The 22,155-nt window shown below is 37.1% G+C and overlaps 2 protein-coding genes across 3 annotated transcripts in view; both read left to right on the plus strand.

Annotated features, from left to right (window-relative positions):
* The window catches only part of LOC131027218 (protein HIGH CHLOROPHYLL FLUORESCENCE PHENOTYPE 173, chloroplastic), an 82,437-nt gene that overhangs the window by 31,577 nt on the left and 28,705 nt on the right, over positions 1-22,155 (plus strand). For both annotated transcript variants that reach the window (XM_057957225.2, XM_057957224.2), the window contains 4 exons: positions 20,347-20,422; positions 20,873-21,008; positions 21,149-21,253; positions 21,426-21,509. In XM_057957225.2, the coding sequence (XP_057813208.2) occupies positions 20,347-20,422; positions 20,873-21,008; positions 21,149-21,253; positions 21,426-21,509 (401 nt within the window). The remainder of the gene's footprint in view (positions 1-20,346; positions 20,423-20,872; positions 21,009-21,148; positions 21,254-21,425; positions 21,510-22,155) is intronic.
* Positions 11,811-14,563, plus strand: LOC131873634 (uncharacterized). Its single transcript, XM_059216635.1, has 2 exons — positions 11,811-12,264; positions 12,377-14,563. The coding sequence occupies exons 1-2, from the start codon at positions 12,209-12,211 to the stop codon at positions 12,702-12,704; spliced, it is 384 nt and encodes a 127-aa protein (XP_059072618.1). The 5' UTR covers positions 11,811-12,208; the 3' UTR covers positions 12,705-14,563.

The following is a 22,155-nucleotide window of genomic DNA, read 5'->3' on the forward strand; positions in this document are numbered from 1 at the left end:
TAGGGATCATGAAGCAACAGAAGAGAGAGAAGCCCGCAGATTAAATCAAACCACTCCCCCCCCAAAAAAGGGAATGCAACCCCCATCTAATCCCAATGTTGTAGGAGAAAACCACCCCTTCTTTTCCATAGCTGAGCCTGAAAGTGATCTTTTGCACCCATTACGTGCAAAAGATCAAAGGGGCCTTTAGAGACTGCATTTCAAAATGAGAGTCGAGACATTGCCAACCAAGATGTAGCAAGATGCATATATGCAAATGGGTTGGGTTTCAATCTTGTTCACTCTCCATATTGGAAAAAAATGTTGAAAAGTGTTAATGAACCTCCAAGAGGATATAAGGGTCCAGGTTATGAGAAGGTACGTGTAACCTTATTGGAAAGAGAGGTGAAGGGGATTGAAGATGCGTTGAAGCCCATAAGGGATTCATGGGCTGAGACAAGTGTATCAATTGTTTCAGATGGGTGGAAATATTCTAAAAATCATCCCTTGATCAATGTCACAACGGTGTCCCCTAAAGGAGCAATGTTTTTGAAGTTGTGGATTGTAAAGGCCAAGTAAAAGATGGCCAATTTATCGTAGATCTTCTCATCTCTGCCATTGAGATAGTGGGACCCCCCAATGTTGTTCAAGTCATGACAGACCGCAAAAAATTGTAGAGTTGTTGGTTTGTTGGTTGAGGAGTGCTATCATCACATATTTTGGACACCTTGTGTGGTCCATTTACTCAATCTTATGCTACAAAAGATTGGGAATAAAATTGAATGGATCAAACAAGTGTATGTAGAGGTTGAGGACATCCAGATGTTCATCACAAACCACCACATGTTTCAAGGGATTTTAAGATCCTTTTTGAGTTTGGAGCTATTGAAGGTAAGTGAAATAGTAATTTAATTTTTACATTTTCTGATTTTTTAAGGTTTTATTTTCAATGTTCATTATTTCATTGTGTAAGATATAATGTGTATTCTTCTTTAAAGTTTGGCTTTATTTTTTAATCATTTTGGCATTAATTTGTATTATAGGTTGTTGAGACCCATTTTGCATCAAATACAATTATCTTGAGACGACTTGTGAAAGTTAAAGTGGCACTTTGCAATATGGTGATCAGACAAAATTGGGCTATATGGAAGCAAAGCAGCAGTGAGAGGGCAGCAAGAATTAGGGTCAGGATATTGGATGACTCATAGTGGAATCTTGTGACATGTCTCCTTAGTTTCACTGAGCCCATTATGAGCATGATTCACTACACTGACATGGATAGGCCTTGCATTGGTGAGATTTATGATGGCATTGACTCAATGCTTGTAAAAATGAAGTGCATTATATATGCAAGAGAGAAAAACCCCAAGGAGAAATTCTTCAAACAAGTGGAAGCAATTGTTGTAGAAAGGTGGAATAAGATGACCACTCCTTTGCATATTCTTTCCTATGCCTTGACACCAAAGTACTATAGCAATCAATTTCTTGATCAACCAGGAAGGCTTGCACCATGGAGAGATTTAGAAATGTCTGATGGGTACAAGGCAACATTCCTTAGACTCTACCCTGATGATGATTTGCGAGATATTATTACAAAAGAGTTCATAGAATTTGCAAATGGAAATGGTCTAAGTGTTGATGCTCTTTGTCATAGATTCAAGAAGGATGCTCATAGTTGGTGGTACTTCCATGGCACATGCTTCCAATCTACAACCCCTCGCTATCAAATTTTTATCACAAGTAAGGTTAATTAATTAAAATTTATCATAAGTTTTATTTATAGTTTCTTTGTCTTCATAGGTTGCTAGTAATTTTTAATTTTATAAATTATAACTTTAATTGTTTACTTTGTCTTCATAGGTTGCTAGCTCATTTGCATTAGAAAGAAATTGGAGCACATATTCTTTCATCCACTCAATAAAGTGCTATAGATCGCAATCAAAAAGAGCGGAGAATTTAATATATGTGCATCCAACCTATGTCTTCTTTCACACAAGCAACATGACTACAAGCAAGGGGAAACAAAGATGTGGGATATAGAGCTAGAGTATAATGATTTGGATGCTTCCGCTTCTTAGCTTGTTGCATTTGATGACTTGAATAGAAAGCAAACTTATAGTGCAATTGCAAGTGCAAGTGGCATTGGCATTGGTTCATCTAATGTTGATGTCAAAGATGAGGAGGATGAGGAGGATGAGAATGATGATGTTGATGAATTGGAGAATCCATTTGATGATTAAACTTTAGTTCCAATTGTTGAAAGTTTAAACAATGATACTTGAATATTTTGTCATTTTGATATTAAACTTGGTGTATAAGATGCTCTGATAGTATGATCATGATGTTACGATTACAAGCTTATGTTGGTTGTTTATATGATGCTATGTGACATGCTAATCTTAATTAATGCTACACACACACACACACATATGTTTTTGTACTAATGAACCCAAGCCCCTTTTCAAAATTTTGTTGTACCAACGAACCAGGTTCTCGAACCCGAACCGGTGCTTGAACCCAAACTAGCAACTTAGATTGTAGCTTCAAAGGCAATCTCATCTTACCTTAGATCCTATTGGGTGTAATGATAGATTTGCATCTTGAATATGTTGATATCTGAGCTAGTAGGATCATACTATCTTTCCTTGATGAGTTGTGACATATGATATACTATATTATTACTAGCTCCTTGTTCTTGTGCAAATTTCACCCATTTTATTTTTGTAGCTAAGCAATATAGCACGAGTTGGATTTTGTGACAAAAAAGACTTGAGCATTTTTCTGCCATCAAACTTCAAAGGAATCTTGGTGCATTTTATGTTATATGGAGTCTCTGGAAAATAGTTTGGCTTAATCCTACATATAAATTTAGCCCTTTAAGACCTTGGTTAGTGTCTTCTAAACTCAATGTTGCTGCACATCAGCCTAAGAGTGTATCAGTATTTGAATTATTCTAACTAAAAAATTGAAATAGTAATAATTCTCTACTCTTTTGTTCCAAGAAATCAACCTATATTTAACTAATGCATAGTCAATTTCACCCCTCCATAAACATTACAATTTGTTTATGCAAATCTGGTTCACCATTGGTTAATTGCAAAGAACAATATTACATGTCATTGTGCTGTATATAGTATGGAAAGTGCAATTTCCCTGACTGACCCTTTTTCCAGGTCAACTGCTCTTGCTACAATGGTACTGATGCATCACCCTCTCTTGTAACTTCGAAGCAAGGATAAAAAACTTGTACTCAAACTTGGAAAATGAATACATATATAAATTCATAAATAAAATTAAATAATAGATAAGAAGAATAAGGAATTTATTTAGAGAATATTTGGGTCTATTTTTTATTATGGTTAGAGAAGAAAGAGCACAATGCACAATAATACTATCATATGATGATTTAATATTATAAAAAAAATCACAAATCCCTCAAATATTTTCCAACTTCTAATAACCTTTCTCATAGTCATCACCCTCAATCTTGAAGGAAAAGCATCTTCCTCAAGAATGAATGCATCATCAAGAATGTTGTCCCCACATACTTCCATTGCTTCCACCTTTGCTGCTTCGCTCTCTATTTTTGTGAGATCTTTGTTGGTAAACAATTGATGTGCATCCTTGGAAATATAGTTTGAATATGGATTGATGTCAACCACATCCATTGCATCAAGAGACCCCTTTACCTACCTTTTTGACGCATACGGAAAAAAGCATTATTACATAAAGACAAGGTCACAGATGTGCTTTTGGGTCAACTTATTTCTCTTCTTGGTTTGAATACTCTCCTAGAAGTTCCAATTATACGTAGACCCAAAAGTGCTATTGGGTTGACACAAAACATGGATGACTAACTGTTGGTGTAATTAATTTATTTTGTTTATCTCTAGGATATAATTACATTTTACTTAAACTTAGGGAATTGCATAGGATTAGTTGGAGCATTTCCACTGTAGGTGGAATTGTCCTTTCCTAGGATGCATAGTTATTTGTGTTGGGTTGTTAAATTCTAATTAACTCTTACCTACCTGTTGTGACGTTTTCACACATCGCCCCATTGCAAATGGGGACCCATGTTTTTTGCTTTTTAGGGTTTGTTTTCTAGGTCTTTTAGGGTTTTGTCAGTTGGCCTTTGCATTTTTGAGTGCTGTCGGGGAGATCATGGATAGCAGGTCCTGCTTGAGTGAAGTCCTGATCCTGAAAATTGGCTAAGTCTGGAATGTCCTGATCCTGAAATTTGACTAAGTCTGGAATGTCCTGATCCTGAAATTTGATTAAGTCTGGAATGTCCTGATCCTGAAATTTGACTAAGTCTGGAAACTGAAAAACCTCAAAAAACTAGATTTTGCAATATAACTCCTGGAGGTCTGAAACCACTCTCAAACATCCTGAATGTTATATTCCATGAAAATTATCCTGTCAGAGAGTTCGAAACGTCAAATTTTTCTCCTATCCTTCACTGAGGATCCAAAGCGCATAGCGCTCCTGTCCCTCTCAGGAGGACCAAGGCAAAAGCGCTCCTATCCCTCTCCAAGGGACCAAGGCGAAAAGACTTATTTGAGCCATTCCTGGCCTTGTTTGGTCAAATTGAAACATCAAAGGCATAGTGAAGGACGAAATGAACATGATAAAGCATCCAAACTTGATCAAAAACGATGAAATGATGAAGTTTTTGCCTAGAAGGTAAAAAGTGCTCCTGTCCCTCATTGAAGGACCAAAGCACTTTTCTTTATATGCAGAATTTTAGACCTTTTTTGGACATTAACTCTTATTCGTAGCGTGAAGTAAGATGAAATCTTCCCTAGCAAAGGAATTTCGGGGTGAAAAGTGAAACAATTTGGCTTAGAAGGCAAAAAGTGCTCCTATCCCTCACTGAAGGACCGTAGCTTGAATTTCAAATTTGCACCATTTTTGCAAGATTAAAGTGATTTTACGATTTGAAGAGGTCAAGGGAAGCATGTTTTGTCCATTGAATATAATTTAAGTGGTCTACAAAGGAGTAAATCAACCCAAGTGACAAAAAGTGCTCCTGTCCTTCACTGAAGGACCATGGCACTTTTTCAAGTTTCTCCTCTTTGTTTGATATTCTATGGCAAAACTTGACTTGGATGGGAAGGAGGAAGGATGTTTTATGCCTTGGACGCGATTGAAGGTTTAAAAGAACAAAGAAATACACCAAGATGCAAAAAGTGCTCCCGTCCCTCTCCAAGGGACCAGAGCGATTTTCCAAAAAGTGCTCCCGTCCCTCTCCAAGGGACCAGAGCGATTTTCCAAAAAGTGCTCCCGTCCCTCTCCAAGGGTCCAGAGCGATTTTCCAAGAAAGTGTAAATTTCTTGCAAAGACAAGGCAAGTTTGTGATTGAAATGAATGGAAGAGGACATGATTAGCCCATTAAAGATAATTTGGGAAGCTAGCAAAGGACGAATAAGCTTGAAGTCGAAAAAGTGCTCCTGTCTCTCACTGAAGGACCAGAGCGCTTAACATGTTATCTAGCCTTTCTCACCAATTTTGGACAAATTGAGGCCAAGGCGCAAGTTTGAAAAAGTGTTTAAAATGCCTTGAAGTGGAATTGAGATGCGAGAGTTGCAAATTTTGACGACAACTGGCAAAAGTGCTCCTGTCCCTCACCAAGGGACCAGGGCGCAATTTCCAAATATGACTATTTACCTTGCATTTTGAAATGATATTTTTATTACCAAGGCTCAAGATGGAGTGAAATGTGATATTCTACGCCTGGAGGATAATTTGAAGTTGATATGATCAAGAATTCATGCAATGGACTCAAAAGTGCTCTCGTCCCTCACTGAAGGACCAGGGCGCTTTTTATGAAACAACAAATTCCCTCCGAGATCATGCTAAGGCAAAGTTGTATGAGATGGGAAGGATCTTCTAAAACATGATGAAAGAAGGTTTGACTTCAAAAGATTGAGAATCCTAGCCTAAAAATGAAAAAGTGCTCCTGTCCCTTTCCAAGGGACCAGAGCGAAGTTAATGGCATTCATTATTTTTTACCATATTTGGGCGTTAATATCCTCCAAATCGCATTAGATGCCAAATTGCTAACTTTGGAATATTTGAAAAAATTAATTAAATTGGCATTTAATAAATTAATTTTGGGCCTCAAAAAATCGAATTTCTATTATAAAGGCATTTAAAATTAATTTTTGTGAAATTAAAATTAAAAGTTGAGCGCACAAGGCATTATTTTGCCTTTATTTGACAAGTCGGCCTACTCCTTTTGAGGTTTTATTTATTATTTCACCTTTTATTTGCAAGGTTGGCCTCATGGGTAAGTGGAAGGTGAGCACTCTATATATTGGAGTTGTTGTTTCACAATTCAAATCATTCAATCATCCTTTCAAGTGCGAAATTGGAGAGCAATTTGAGGAGTGAAATCCAGAGGAGTGGAGCAAATTTCTACTAAGTGTGGAGAAGCTAGTGGAGGGCGAAATTCATCTTGAAAGCTATTGGAGAGGAGAATTTCTTGCTAGATTGGAGGATAAATTCCAGATGTTTTGAAGGTATTTGAAGGCAAATTTCCAAATTTTTGAAGAGGAAGGTGGAGTTCTTTTCCAAGCTAAAGGAGGTGCATTTTATCCAAGGGAGAGCTTTGATCTACACTTTGCCTAGCAAAATTCATTTATTTTTACATCATTTCTTGGAGTTAATTCTCAAGAGGAGGTATGGCAAAATCATCTTGACACCCTTATTCAAGGTTTGATTTTTTTAGACATTTTTTAGAAAAGTCTAAGTATTGCATGGTTAATTAGGAAATGATAACTCAAGATTTATCATGAAGTTTCCTAATTAAAATCTTGAATCTTCCTTTTAAAGTTTAATTTTTAGATTTCAAGATATATTACTAATTTTGAAATGTTGTGTAGGTATCAAGATGGCGACTCCAAAGCCCGGAGGATCTACAAGTCGGCAGGTTCTCATCAAGGACGATCAAGCAAGGACAAGGGCAACCTCCTTCAGTCTAGCATTGACAAGGACGGCCTTCTTCAGTCAAGCGTCATCAAGGGCAACTTCTCCAATCCAGCATTCCAGGGCGAGGTACATCAACATCCTACACATCAGAGACAAAAGAAGGCGGAGCAAAGGGTTCGTTGAAGAAGTAGATAGTTCCAAATGAATTAATTAAAGCTAGCTTCTCAACAACATCAAGTTGAATATCTACCAAGTTACAAGTGTCAGACGAGGTGGCATCCTAGTCAGCACTTCTCCAGTCGGATTGGTCCACCTCAGCATGTCCAGATTCAATGTACCTAACTCATGGAAGGTAGCACAAACTTCGATGTACCTACCCCAGCTATCTATTGGTGGAATTTTCCAGAGAGGACATGTGTCCAAGCAATACAATTATTTCATTGGTCGAGCATTAAATGTTATGTAATGGTTGTAACAAACCCTAATTAGGGTTTTCATTATTGAATCTTGGCCATTCATCTCAAATTGATCTTAGCCATCGAATTGTATTATGGGCACTATATAAGCTCCGACTCTTCATTTTGTAAAAGGAATAGTTGGAAGCAGTTAGAAGACAGATAGAGAGTAGTTAGAAGGTGATTAGCTAGTTGATAGAATAGCAATTAGAGTAGAGTAGAGAGAGAAGGCAAAGATTGTTGCCAAGATGTTGTTGTAAAAGACTTGTAACTTCATTGAAGAAATGGTGGAATTTATGGGTCGATTCGACAATTTGCATGGTCTCTATACTTCTCGTATTTGATTTCATGTTATTAGATGAGTGGAAGAAATGTGCTTGATTGATGGTGGAATTCGTATATCCATACTACTAGCAGTTTGTTGATTGCAGACTTGCCTTGCGTAGTCAACTGGAATCGTTCAGCTTAAGCCTAACTTCAATTATCGCTTCTTCATTGATATGCATCAACCTGATGGTGTCTATGCCTGCAGTGATGATTTGAACATCATAAAGCTTTCCTTCGAAGATCGCACTAACCTTGTGGAGATGTTCCTGTGATGTCAAAACAAGACTTAGTTAGAATTTCATCAAAGATCATTCATTGCTCTTACATTCTTAGTGTTAGGATTAGATCCTTTCCTTGCCCTCATCTTTTTTCCTTTTTTTAAAATCAAAGCTAGTAAGGGCCTGTGTTCCAACAATATTCAAAGCAGATCAGACGTTCAATCATCAAATGTAAGTCCCCTTGTGATTCCAGCAAATCACATCATACCACAAAGAGCTTATCCACACGTAGAGATCCTACAACGAAGAACCTTGGAGTCATCCTGATTGATCCTTTTCCGCGATATCTTCAGCAATCAGAGGCTTTACTCAAGAGAGGATAAGGTACCCTTGGGTATTTTATTCTGTGTTTGATAGTGTACAAAATACATGTCAACACTACCCTTGCATCTCATTGAGCTACATGTTGTTATTGTGTGTTCTCATTCCCTTTTGCCTTGTCTATATAAGCAAGCTTATGTACATTATTTATTAATCCAATTAATTTAATTGAATTTAGTTGACTCTTATCTATTGCATCATTGATAGGAATACAGTTTATTCTTATCACATATCATTTCTCTTATTCTTGTGCTTTTCATTGTCACTAGATCTTGGGTGGCTACATTCATAGCCAATTCTTACATGGTATCAAAGCCATTGAAGTGCCATTGGTTTGCCATTTGAGAAAATTTTGGTACAACTTGGGCTTTTGCGTATTGTGGCTTTCTATTGCAGATCACAATTAGAGCTTGTTGGGTCAAATTTGAGGTTACCATTAGATTGAGGAGGTTCAAAAAGTTAGAATCGCCTTTTGTTTCGTCCAAATCCAACATCGAAGGCCAAATCTATAGCCATTTGAAGGTGGAGGGTGGTTACCAGACCCAAGAGCAATCTACAATTTTGGAGCACTTTGGGCCAAATCAAACATCACCATTGCGCTCATAAGGCCCAAAAACCCCAAAATCACCTGTGAATTCGTCAAAATCGGCCATCATCACCTTGAGCTAAGAAAAAAAGCCTCCTTGCTGTATGGACGTCACTGTTTGTAGGTACGATTTTTATTTGTTTAATTAAAAAATAAAATTTTGTTTTCGGTTTTCAATTAAATTTCTTTTAATTAAATAGATTTTAAATTATATTCATGGGGGGGATTTTAATTGTGTTTGTTTTAAAAAAAAAAATCGGGCATTTTTAAGGGGTCTACACGTTCTGCGAGTACCACACGTACACTGCGGCCTATAGGTCTGCGGTTCATAGGCCTGCAGGTACACTACGACTCTCAAGGAAACCTGTGGGTACCGCAAGTGGTCTTTGTGCCCTCCATGGGGATCCAAAAAAAACTAAATTTTTTTTAAAGGTTTTTTAATTACTTTTTTAATAAAAGTTTTTGTAAGTTTTTAAAATTAAAAACTTTAAATAAATAAAATCCTTTTAAATAAGGATTTTTCTTTAATAATTTTTAATTAAATTTATTTAAATTTTTTTTTATTAAAACAATTTTTAAATAAAGTTTTAAAGTTAAAAAAAAAATGATTTTTTCTTTGTTGTTTTTTATAAAGTTTTTTTCAAAAAATCATAAAAGAAAAATTCAAATTTTTCTTTATTTTTTTTAATAAAGTTTTCTATACGTTTTGTTTTTAATAAGATTTTTTAAGTCTTTTATAAAAAAAGATTTCATGAAATAAGCAAATTTAGGAACACATTTTTTTCTTTTCCACCTATCATACCTATCTTGCAATGTCCTACAAACAACAGCCAGGGGGGGCCAGTTGCTCCTACATTTTTTCTTGGCGACATGCCAATCGAAGGCATCTTCATCCGCAGTCTTCTACAGGGCATCTTTTTGGTGGCATCATCTTCATGTTTTCATATTTGCACTTTGTTATGTTGTATTCTCTTGCATGAGCTATGTTGTAATGCACTATTACAAAGTGCCACACCTCTTTGTACTTTGTCATTGATGGCATATTTGATGTAATCCTCCTGTATTCAATAGATTAGGAACTATCTTGTGAGACTTGGTACATGCCTCTAGTTGAGTATGTATGTAGTTTGAGTATCCAACCGATGCGCATTTAGGTTGTCTCCATGCCTTATCTTTATCATGTTGAGGTGAGAGATTCATTGGTCATTCTTCATCGACAATGGTACATGGTTTTGTCACACTTCAACATTCTTGGTGCAACATTGGTTCTATTTCTCCCTAATGGGGAGAAATTTCGGTCAACATCCTTGTAGGAGATTCTACTTGGGGGGGGGGCTTCATGGTCTTTCTTCTTCTTTTGTATGGGGGGGACTTTTTCCTCACATGAGGTTTTGTTCTTCGCATTCGTCTTTGAGAGCAATGTGTGTTTCCATCTCTCTTTTGGGGGGGAGTTTTTTCCCATTGGGTTTTTCTTTCTTTCTCTGTTTGTGAGAGATTGCATTGCATTTGTACATGGGTACCTAACATGGCCTAGTAGCCAGGACCCATCTTGCATTGTTAGTTTGAGTCTACATTCCCTTAAGTTGCACTTAAGGGGGGGTGTTGGTGTAATTAATTTATTTTATTTATCTTTAGGATATAATTACACTTTACTTAAACTTACTTAGGGAATTGCATAGGATTAGTTGGAGCGCTTCCACTTTAGGTGGAATTGTCCTTTCCTAGGATGCATAGTTATTTGTGTTGGGTGGTTGAGTTCTAACTAACTCTTACCTACCCTTGCATCTCATTGAGCCACATGTTATTATTGTGTGCTCTGATTCCCTTTTGCCTTGGCTTATATACATTGTTTATTTATCCAATTAATTTAATGGAATTTAGTTGATTCTATTATATTGCATCAGTGATAGGAATATAGTTTTTTTTGTCACATATTATTTCTCTCTTGTTCTTGTGCTCTCTATTGCCTCTAGATCATAGATGACACACTCACCGAAAACTCGGCGAGTGACAAAAACTTGCCGAGTTTTTGGACCTAGCGAGTAGTAACGACTTCTACTCACCAGGGAAACTTGCCGAGTTTTTGGCAAAAACTCGTCGAGTCTTTGGCGAGTTTTTGCCAAAAACTCAGCGAGTTTTAACCAAAAACTCGCTCGCGTTTCCTTATCAGCCGAAAACGGCTTTAAAATGCTTTCATTTTTTGTTTTCCAATATTGTTTTGGGCTGAGAAGGGGGAAACTCACTTGGAAGGGCTTGCAAGGTGATTTGGGGTGATTATTGAGTGATTTGAAGGGGATTTGAAGGGAAAATCAGATTCCAGGTAAGTTTTTTAATTTTTTTTTCTATGCTTTTTTAAAACAATTTGTTTATTTTTTATTGCATTTAGATTGATTACAAATGATTCCTAGGTAGTCTAAATCATTTCTAATTTATTTATACAAGATTTAACACAAGTTTTGTTGAATTTTTACAATTTTTTTGAAGAATCTAGTTTTCAAAAAAAAATTCAAACTCTACTTTTTTTTTAAAAAAACTTCGAATGATGTCTAAATTTATATAAACTAATGTAGATAGTTTGCTTAGTGCTAAATTGTTTAACTAAAATGTTAAAAATTTTTTTCACTCTGTATGTGTAGGTTAAGTAAGCATTAATCATGGCAAGGGAGCAATGGCCACTAGATCCATGCCCATCTGGATTTATAGGCACCCATCCTAGAGGTGCTAGAGATGGGGCATGGAGGTATGCCTATGAGGGACCCGATCCTGGGTCAATTATATGCATAAAGTGTGAGAGAATACTTCATGGAGGCATCAACCGCCTCAAATACCACCTTGCAGGAATAGATAGGCATAATGCTAGAGCATGCCCTGGGACCAGTGAAGAAATTAAAAGACAAATGAATGCCCTACTTGCAACTGGGGAAGAGAAGAAATTGCAAAGGGAGAGGGCAAAGCTAGCCATGAGATCAGCCATAGCTGAATCTCAAGGTGTTTCTATTGACCTTGAAGAGGAAGAAGAAGCACTTGAAGGCATAGTGGGCTCTCGGCGTGGCCCACGTATCCGCAAACCCACCATCAGCTTGCCCATTGCTTCTGCTTCCTCTAGTAGAGTACCTGGCACTGTTCCACTTCCATCACAATGATCAGGGTCGATAGGTGATTATTTTGTGCCCAGAAACACACCTGGAGCACAACCATCATTAGAGGCTAGCGGATGGAATAAGGAGGTACATGAGAAAACTGACATTGCAATTGCTGATTTTTGGTACTTCAACAATATTGCATTCAATGTGGCGGAGAATGCTTATTGGCTGAATTTGGTCACTACTATGACAGTTTCAGGAAAGGGGTACAAGGCCCCTTCTCGCAGGGATTTGAGTGGGAGGTTAGTAAATTACTACATAGTCCACTTGATTTCATTTTTAATTATTTTTTAGATTTCTTGTTTAATAAATCAAAATTGTGTACTAAGACCTAATTTCACTTTGCACTTACAGGTTGCTCACAAATGCAGTTGCTAGGGCAAGAGAAGTGATGGAGGATCAAAAAATTGATTGGGCAAATTATGGTTGCACCATTCTTTCTGATGGGTGGACAGATGGCAAGAACCGCACCATCATCAATTTTTTGGTCGCTTGCAAGGACAATGTAGTGTTCTTGAAATCTGTTCATGCCTCCAACAAGGTGAAAAATGCAGAAACATTGGCCGGAATGTTGGAGCATGTCATCATGGAGGTGGGGGTAGAGAATGTGGTGCAAATCATCACAGATAATGCAGCAGCATATGTGTCACTAGGTAGAATCCTTTTGAATTATCACCTTTAGGCATTAGCAATATTCTCATTTGTTGTGGGCTTTGTTTTACTTGGTTGCATATTTCTTAAGAATAAATTCTTCTTTTGCAAGAAGAATCCTCCAAGAGAGGCACCCCACTCTTTTTTGGACACCTTGTGCAGCACATGTCCTTGACCTTCTTTTGGAGGACATAGGAAAACTTGAGTGGGTGACTCCAGTTGTGGGAAGATGCAAGGAGGATCACCAAATATATCTACAATCACCCTTGGGTCCTAAATTTGATGAGACAACACACGCAAGGGAAAGATTTGGTGAGAGCTGGTGTCACAAGGTTTGCAACGATTTTCTTGACGTTGCAAAGCATTTTTGCTGCATTGACTTCTTTGAAACAAATGTTTTTGAGTGGAGAATGGCTTAACTCACCTTATTCAAAGAAGCCTAAAGGAGAGGTTGTCGTATGCATAGTCTTCGACAACCAATTTGCACAAAGGGCTGTAGAGATTGTGAAGGTTGTTACTTCAAAACTTTAATTTTTAAATTTTAGTTATTCTTGATTCAAGTCTCTCATTACTAATTTGTAACTTCATTATTTAAATTTTGATCTTTTTGTAATTTGTATTTTTCAATTGTAGGTGTCAGAGCCCTTGGTTCAAGTTCTTCGCTTGGTGGATGGGGATAAAACCCCAATGGGATATCTTTATGAGGCCATGGATAGGGCCAAGGAGTCTATCAAAAATTACTACAAGGGGGATAGGCTCAAATTTGATCCCGTTTGGGAAATTGTTGATAGGAGGTGGAACAATCAGCTCCACCAACCCATTCATGCAGCAGGGTATTTCCTCAACCCTTGTTTTAGGTTCGGGGGTTCTTACTCAAATTCGAATGCAGAAGTCATGGAGGGCCTCAATACATGCATTGAGAGGATGGTACTGTTGACGTGTATTTTGTACACTATCAAACACAGAATAAAATACCCAAGGGTACCTTATCTTCTCTTGAGTAAAGCCTCTAATTGCTGTAGATATCACGGAAAAGGATCAATCAAGATGACTCCAAGGTTCTTCGTTGTAGGATCTCTATGTGTGGATAAGCTCTTTGTGGTATGATATGATTTGCTGGAATCACAAGGGGACTTACATTTGATGATTGAACGTTTGATTTGCTTTGAATATTGCTGGAACACAGGCTCCTACTAGCTTTGATTTACAAAAAAGGAAAAAAGATGAGGGCGAGGAAAGGATCTAATCCTAACACTAAGAATGTAAGAGCAATGAATGATCTTTGATGAAATTCTAACTAAGTCTTGTTTTGACATCACAGGAACATCTCCACAAGGTTAGTGCGATCTTCGAAGGAAAGCTTTATGATGTTCAAATCATCACTGCAGGCATAGACACCATCAGGTTGATGCATATCAATGAAGAAGCGATAATTGAAGTTAGGCTTAAGCTGAACGATTCCAGTTGACTACGCAAGGCAAGTCTACAATCAACAAACTGCTAGTAGTATGGATATACGAATTCCACCATCAATCAAGCACATTTCTTCCACTCATCTAATAACATGAAATCAAATACGAGAAGTATAGAGACCATGCAAATTGTCGAATCGACCCATAAATTCCACCATTTCTTCAATGAAGTTACAAGTCTTTTACAACAACATCTTGGCAACAATCTTTGCCTTCTCTCTCTACTCTACTCTAATTGCTATTCTATCAACTAGCTAATCACCTTCTAACTACTCTCTATCTGTCTTCTAACTGCTTCCAACTATTCCTTTTACAAAATGAAGAGTCGGGGCTTATATAGTGCCCACAATACAATTCGATGGCTAAGATCAATTTGAGATGAATGGCCAAGATTCAATAATGAAAACCCTAATTAGGGTTTGTTACAACCATTACATAACATTTAATGCTCGACCAATGAAATAATTGTATTGCTTGGTCACATGTCCTCTCTGAAAAATTCCACCAATAGATAGTCGGGGTAGGTACATTGAAGTTTGTGCTACCTTCCATGAGTTAGGTACATTGAATCTGGACATGCTGAGGTGGACCAATCCGACTGGAGAAGTGATGACTAGGATGCTACCTCGTCTGACACTTGTAACTTGGTAGATATTCAACTTGATGTTGTTGAGAAGCTAGCTTTAATTAATTCATCTGGAACTATTGGCTTCTTCAACGAACCCTTTGCTCCGCCTTCTTTTGTCTCTGATGTGCAGGATGTTGATGTACCTCGCTCTGGAATGCTGGATTGGAGAAGTTGCCCTTGATGACGCTTGACTGAAGAAGGCCGTCCTTGTCAATGCTAGACTAAAGGAGGTCGCCCTTGTCCTTGCTTGATTGTCCTTGATGAGAACCTGCCGACTTGTAGATCCTCCGGGCTTTGGAGTCGCCATCTTGATACCTACACAACATTTCAAAATTAGTAATATATCTTGAAATCTAAAAATTAAACTTTAAAAGGAAGATTCAAGATTTTAATTAGGAAACTTCATGATAAATCTTGAGTTATCATTTCCTAATTAACCATGCACTACTTAGACTTTTCTAAAAAATGTCTAAAAAAATCAAACCTTGAATAAGGGTGTCAAGATGATTTTGCCATACCTCCTCTTGAGAATTAACTCCAAGAAATGATGTAAAAATAAATGAATTTTGCTAGGCAAAGTGTAGATCAAAGCTCTCCCTTGGATAAAATGCACCTCCTTTAGCTTGGAAAAGAACTCCACCTTCCTCTTCAAAAATCTGGAAATTCGCCTTCAGATACCTTCAAAACATCTGGAATTTATCCTCCAATCTAGCAAGAAATTCTCCTCTCCAATAGCTTTCAAGATGAATTTCGCCCTCCACTAGCTTCTCCACACTTAGTAGAAATTCACTCCACTCCTTTGGATTTCACTCCTCAAATTGCTCTCCAATTTGGCACTTGAAAGGATGATTGAATGATTTGAATTGTGAAACAACACCTCCAATATATAGAGTGCTCACCTTCCACTTACCCATGAGGCCGACCTTGCAAATAAAAGGTGAAATAATAAATAAAACCTCAAAAGGAGTAGGCCGACTTGTCAAATAAAGGCAAAATAATGCCTTGTGCGCTCAACTTTTAATTTTAATTTCACAAAAATTAATTTTAAATGCCTTTATAATAGAAATTCGATTTTTTGAGGCCCAAAATTAATTTATTAAATGCCAATTTAATTAAATTTTTCAAATATTCCAAAGTTAGCAATTTGGCATCTAATGCGATTTGGAGGATATTAACGCCCAAATATGGTAAAAAATAATGAATGCCATTAACTTCGCTCTGGTCCCTTGGAGAGGGACAAGAGCACTTTTTCATTTTTAGGCTAGGATTCTCAATTTTTTGAAGTCAAACCTTCGTTCATCATGTTTTAGAAGATCCTTCCCATCTCATACAACTTTGCCTTAGCATGATCTCGGAGGGAATTTGTTGTTTCATAAAAAGCGCCCTGGTCCTTCAGTGAGGGACGAGAGCACTTTTGAGTCCATTGCATGAATTCTTGATCATATCAACTTCAAATTATCCTCCAGGCGTAGAATATCACATTTCACTCCATCTTGAGCCTTGGTAATAAAAATATCATTTCAAAATGCAAGGTAAATAGTCATATTTGGAAATTGCGCCCTGGTCCCTTGGTGAGGGACAGGAGCACTTTTGCCAGTTGTCGTCAAAATTTGCAACTCTCGCATCTCAATTCCACTTCAAGGCATTTTAAACCCTTTTTCAAACTTGCGCCTTGGCCTCAATTTGTCCAAAATTGGTGAGAAAGGCTAGATAACATGTTAAGCGCTCTGGTCCTTCAGTGAGAGACAGGAGCACTTTTTCGACTTCAAGCTTATCCGTCCTTTGCTAGCTTCCCAAATTATCTTTAATGGGCTAATCATGTCCTCTTCCATTCATTTCAATCACAAACTTGCCTTGTCTTTGCAAGAAATTTACACTTTCTTGGAAAATCGCTCTGGACCCTTGGAGAGGGACGGGAGCACTTTTTGGAAAATCGCTCTGGTCCCTTGGAGAGGGACGGGAGCACTTTTTGGAAAATCGCTCTAGTCCCTTGGAGAGGGACGGGAGCACTTTTTGCATCTTGGTGTATTTCTTTGTTCTTTTAAACCTTCAATCGCGTCCAAGGCATAAAACATCCTTCGTCCTTCCCATCCAAGTCAAGTTTTGCCATAAAATATCAAACAAAGAGGAGAAACTTGAAAAAGTGCCATGGTCCTTCAGTGAAGGACAGGAGCACTTTTTGTCACTTGGGTTGATTTACTCCTTTGTAGATCACTTAAATTATATTCAATGGACAAAACATGCTTCCCTTGACCTCTTCAAATCGTAAAATCACTTTAATCTTGCAAAAATGGTGCAAATTTGAAATTCAAGCTACGGTCCTTCAGTGAGGGACAAGAGCACTTTTTGCCTTCTAAGCCAAATTGTCTCACTTTTCACCCCGAAATTCCTTTGCTAGGGAAGATTTCATCTTACTTCACGCTACGAATAAGAGTTAATGTCCAAAAAAGGTCTAAAATTCTGCATATAAAGAAAAGTGCTCTGGTTCTTCAATGAGGGACAGGAGCACTTTTGACCTTCTAGGCAAAAACTTCATCATTTCATCATTTTTGATCAAGTCTGGATGCTTTATCATGTTCATTTCGTCCTTCACTATGCCTTTGATGTCTCAATTTAGCCAAACAAGGTCAGGAATGACTCCAATAAGCTTTTTTGCCCTGGACCCTTGGTGAGGGACAGGAGCGCTTCGCCTTGGTCCCTTGGAGAGGGACAAGAGCGAAATGCGCTCTGGATCCTCAGTGAAGGACAGGAGCGCAATTTGACTTTTTGAACTCTCTATCAGGATAATTTTTATGGAATATAACATTTAAGTATAAGTGACATTTCCTTCTATAAGAAAGAAGAAACATAGAAGGAAATGTCACTTATACTTTAAGTTATATTCCATATATACTTTCAGGATGTTTGAGAGTGGTTTCAGACCTCCAGAAGTTATATTGCAAAATCTAATTTTTGGAGGTTTTTCAGTTTCCAGACTTAGTCAAATTTCAGGATCAGGACATTCCAGACTTAGCCAAATTTCAGGATCAGGACTTCACTCAAGCCAGACTTGCTATCCATGTGATCCCCTAGGCGACCCTCAAAATGCAAAGGTTAACTGACAAAACCCTAAAAAAAACTAAAAACAAACCCTAAAAAGCAAAAAAAAAGCAGGGGTCCCCATTTGCAATGGGGCGATGTGTGAAAACGTCACAACAGGTACCTGATGTTGAGGAGAGAGACCTCATTGTGAGTGAGCTCCAAAATTATGAGGGAAGAAGGGGTAAGCTATTCTCTTCAGAGCTGGCTAGGAGAGGAAGAACCACTCAAACCCCAGGTATAACATTTTCCATTTGGATTTTGGGATCTAAAGACTAAAATGATTGATAAATTATGTTTTCTCTTTTCTCTTTGCGTTCTAACTTTTCCATTTTATTTATTTTGTAGATGCTTGGTGGCAAAATTGGGGTGGAAACACCCCACATCTCAAAAAATTTGCCCTCAAAGTCTTATGTCAGCCTTGCAGTTCATCCAATTGTGAGCGCAATTGGAGCTTGTTTGAAGCAATCCACACAAAGAAGAGGAGCAAGTTAGCGCAGAAACGGCTCAATGACATTGTCTACGTGCAATATAATCTTCGATTGCGCGTAAAGAAGGTAGAGGAACTAGAAGGTGGTCCAATTGACTTGGATGATATAGATCCTTACAGTGATTGGACATCACAGGAGCAGCCTCCATTGTTTTTCGACACTGACATCACTGATTTGGAGAGGCAAGCTATGGAGGAGGGGGGTGGATTTGGTTTCAGGCTGGATGACATTGAGGAGGATGAGGATGAGGATGAGGATGAGGATGAGGATGAGGATTCATTGCCAGTGCCAGAGGCAGGTGGAGACATAGCTTCATCCAGGATGGAGGATGAGTCTCAATCAACCATACCGAGCGAGGAGGCACAGTCACACCCAATCCCACAACAGACTTATACGACTAGATAGTCTAGACCCTCTAGTTCTACCTCTCCCCATGTTTTTGCTAGAGCTGCGAAGAGGAAGTTGTAATTGTAATTTGTAATGATGTATTTACTTTTGTTTTTACAAAAACTATTTAGTAATTTACTATTTTGCTTCAGGCTTCCAGCCATCAGCATTCCTCATGAGGATGTGATTTTGTAGACACTTTGCATTTAAATATATCTAGAATCAACTTGTTTCTTTTATGTTATCATTTATTGACTCATTGGATGCATCTTCTCATTAAAAATTGCAAAAAAAATGCATTTTTTACTAAGTTTAAGCGTGTTTTTAAGTTGCCGAGTTTTTCGCCGAGTTTTTCCAAGTTTTTTTCCCAGGGGCTTGGCAAGTCGAGCCGAGTCGCGAATAGTTCAACTATGCTCTAGATCTTGGGTGGCTACCTTCATAGGCAATTCTTACACTAACCTTTGAAGATTAGTTGTTCAAGCACTATAATATTCCTACCACAAATATGCAAATAGGACATTCATAACTATAAAATTGTAAGTAATTTATTAAAAAAAATTAAAATTGTATGATTAAAGAACCTTGTTTTGTATTTAACTGCAACTTGTCTTATAATTCCAAGTACTCTGAGCTGTGTAAAATTCTTGGAAGTGCTAGGGGCAAGGTGAGGTAACTCTGTTGTTTAAATTTAAAACCTAATGAGTTACCTGAACTAGAGAAATGTGATTAATTACAGAAATTGTTGATGAAGGAGAAGAGGAAGGAGATAATCCAGCTCTTCATTTGAATCCATTTACATCAAGATCTTCTCATAATGGAGTCCAAAAGTAAAGGTTTTTTTCCCAAATATTTTCAATATGAATATTGTCCAACATTTAGACAGCACTAACTCTTGCTCGTGACTACTTTATCAAGGAGGTCCACTTGTTGCAATCTTCGACTCCAATTACAATTAACTTTGTTTCTTCCAATCTCTCTTTTTTCTCAAGCTTAGCAAGTCTTTTTAACTTGTATTCTTTGGAAATTGTTCCAAAATTCATTTTGTACTTAAGAAAGTGATAAATAGCTCCTAATCAAATGCGTGATAGATAACCAATTGAAATATAATAGAGCAGAACATGCAGAGAAAACAAAGGAATAAAAATTTCATTCTTTACCAGATAACTGCTTGTGGAAAATATGAAGTGCAAGTGCCCAGACTTATTTCTAAATGCAAGATTGTCTTAAAGAGATCTGGGCGCTTCTTTCTTGTTTCCAAGGGTAATTGACCCAAATAATCAAAGCGGAGTTACCTTTGGAAGTTCTATTATATCAGAGATCCAGCAACTTTATAGTTGATTCAATCCTCATTATCAGTTAAAAAAAATCAGTTTCTCCTTTACAATAATTGTAACTTGGTTCAGTCATGTTTCCATTGAAAACTGTCTCAGTTCTCATCCAATGTTTTCATTTCTTTACTATTTTTCAGTGGCATGGAAAATATATACAATAATAATTTTTTCAATTGTTTGACTTTGTTTTATCTCAATGCCACATAATATCATGACTCAAATGATGGCACCATCACAAAAGAGTGTTTTTCTTATCAGATTATTTAAATATAAATGATTTTTACAGGATTTGTGTTTACCAGAACTGGATATGTGGAGATAACGAAGAAGATTTCTCTTCCCTTGGGTTTTACCCTTGACAGGTACAGAATGTTCGTTTTTCATATTGGGCACTTTTTCCTTTTGTGGACTATTCACTAAAGTATACATGTAAGGAACACGAGGAAAGAAAGGAACTTTTACTCATTACAGATTTTAGTAATTTTATAAGTGACATTAATTGTTAACACTGTTATTAATAATTTAATACATTCGAGATTGAACTAGCCAACTAACAGATTCAGAATGGGATGAATAATTTCAGAGCAACTTGTGTATCTGTATATATTTCTTAAAGAAACTTAGCCTCTTAAGTTATATCTTTCCTTGAGGTAATTTTTTCTACAGTTCTAGTATGTAATTTCTGAAATTAATTCCTTAAAGTTGATAGGGATTGAATTGACATAGAATAACTAAAAATATACACGAGTGCATTGCCAATTTCCCTTGGACATTTAATAACTGTAAACTTTTTCCATACTTGGTGTTGACAGATATGAAGGCCTATTATTCTCTGTTGGCGGAGATGGAAAAGCATATACTGTAATACTAGAAACTGGGCCAGCTGGGGATATGTCTCAAAGCAAACTATACTTCACACGGTTTGCAACACGTATAGGCTTTGGCAGGGTAGACAATTTTTGGTTTTTGAAATTCAGTAAATGTTTACAGCACTTAAAGATATCAAAATAATTTGAATTGTATATTTAAAATTACCGGAGATTAACAAACACAAATTGCTGAAATTGGTTGCTCCTTATTGTCAACAGTATAGGTTACCTTTCTCAGCTTTCCGGCCTGTGAAACCCAATGATCCTGGATTGGATCCATTCCTTGTACATACGATGAGAATTCGCTTTGAACCAAGAAAACAGGTAAACCTTCTTTCTGGTTCATGTAGTATTTATAGTGTGTGTCTTATTTCATTTAAATAATTAAAAACCACTTAAAAAGATTTGCAGTGGCTAGAATGCAACAGAATAAGACTTCATTTTTAGATTTATAACTTGACAGATTATGCTTTCTTCTGTTGGTAAAATGTAACAGAGAGCAACCACTACAACTACAAAACAAGGACCACGGGACAGTAACAACTTCAAGATGATTCTAGAATATATAAAAGCCCTGCCAGTAAGTTTGACTACTATATGACTCTCCTGTGTGAAAAGCAAGGAGTTTTTTAAGTTTGTTGAGATGGTGCATCCTGCCATTGACTTTATTTCTTGCTCGAGTTCACTTTGCAAACACATATGCGAAATTTTTCATAGAAATCTATTTTTATATAATCTTGGATTGATGAATCAGCGCAATTTTCAAGAGAACTAATCTTCATTGTCATTGGAACTTTAATTTCTTGGTGTTCAAGATGCTAGAAGACAAGATTTTTGCATCTCTCCTTTGATGGATATATCTCCCCGTTGTATAGAAAAGAAGAATCCTTGACAACTTTAGAATGAAAATTCCATTTATTCAACATCTTGGAAGGACTTAAAATTTAACAAGGAGATAAATGTTGATGGCAATTTACCTTTCCTCCTCATCCTTCTTTCTAGAAAGCTGGATGGTACCCTATCAAATATAGTATATCAAAAATTGACTCGCTGACCTTTAATTGCTTGTCTCTTCTCATCATCACCCACCCCATGGAGTGCACTTCTTCAAAACATTGCTCATGTGTCAAAGATTTTGAAAATGTGATGAGAATCATCATCATACTAACCAAGAGATTGAAAGATGTTTAGAAAGAATGAGTGTACTTATAAACAGATCTTCAAAG

This window comes from Cryptomeria japonica, chromosome 2 (assembly GCF_030272615.1).
Source record: "Cryptomeria japonica chromosome 2, Sugi_1.0, whole genome shotgun sequence".
NCBI classification, from domain to species: Eukaryota; Viridiplantae; Streptophyta; class Pinopsida; order Cupressales; family Cupressaceae; genus Cryptomeria; species Cryptomeria japonica.

Bases quoted from the DNA above. Each gene is read 5' to 3' on its own strand.
- LOC131873634 (XM_059216635.1), top strand. From the start codon at position 12,209: ATGACAGTTTCAGGAAAGGGGTACAAGGCCCCTTCTCGCAGGGATTTG. The intron at 12,265-12,376 runs GTTAGTAAATTA...TTGCACTTACAG, and splicing joins CGCAGGGATTTGAGTGGGAG to GTTGCTCACAAATGCAGTTG.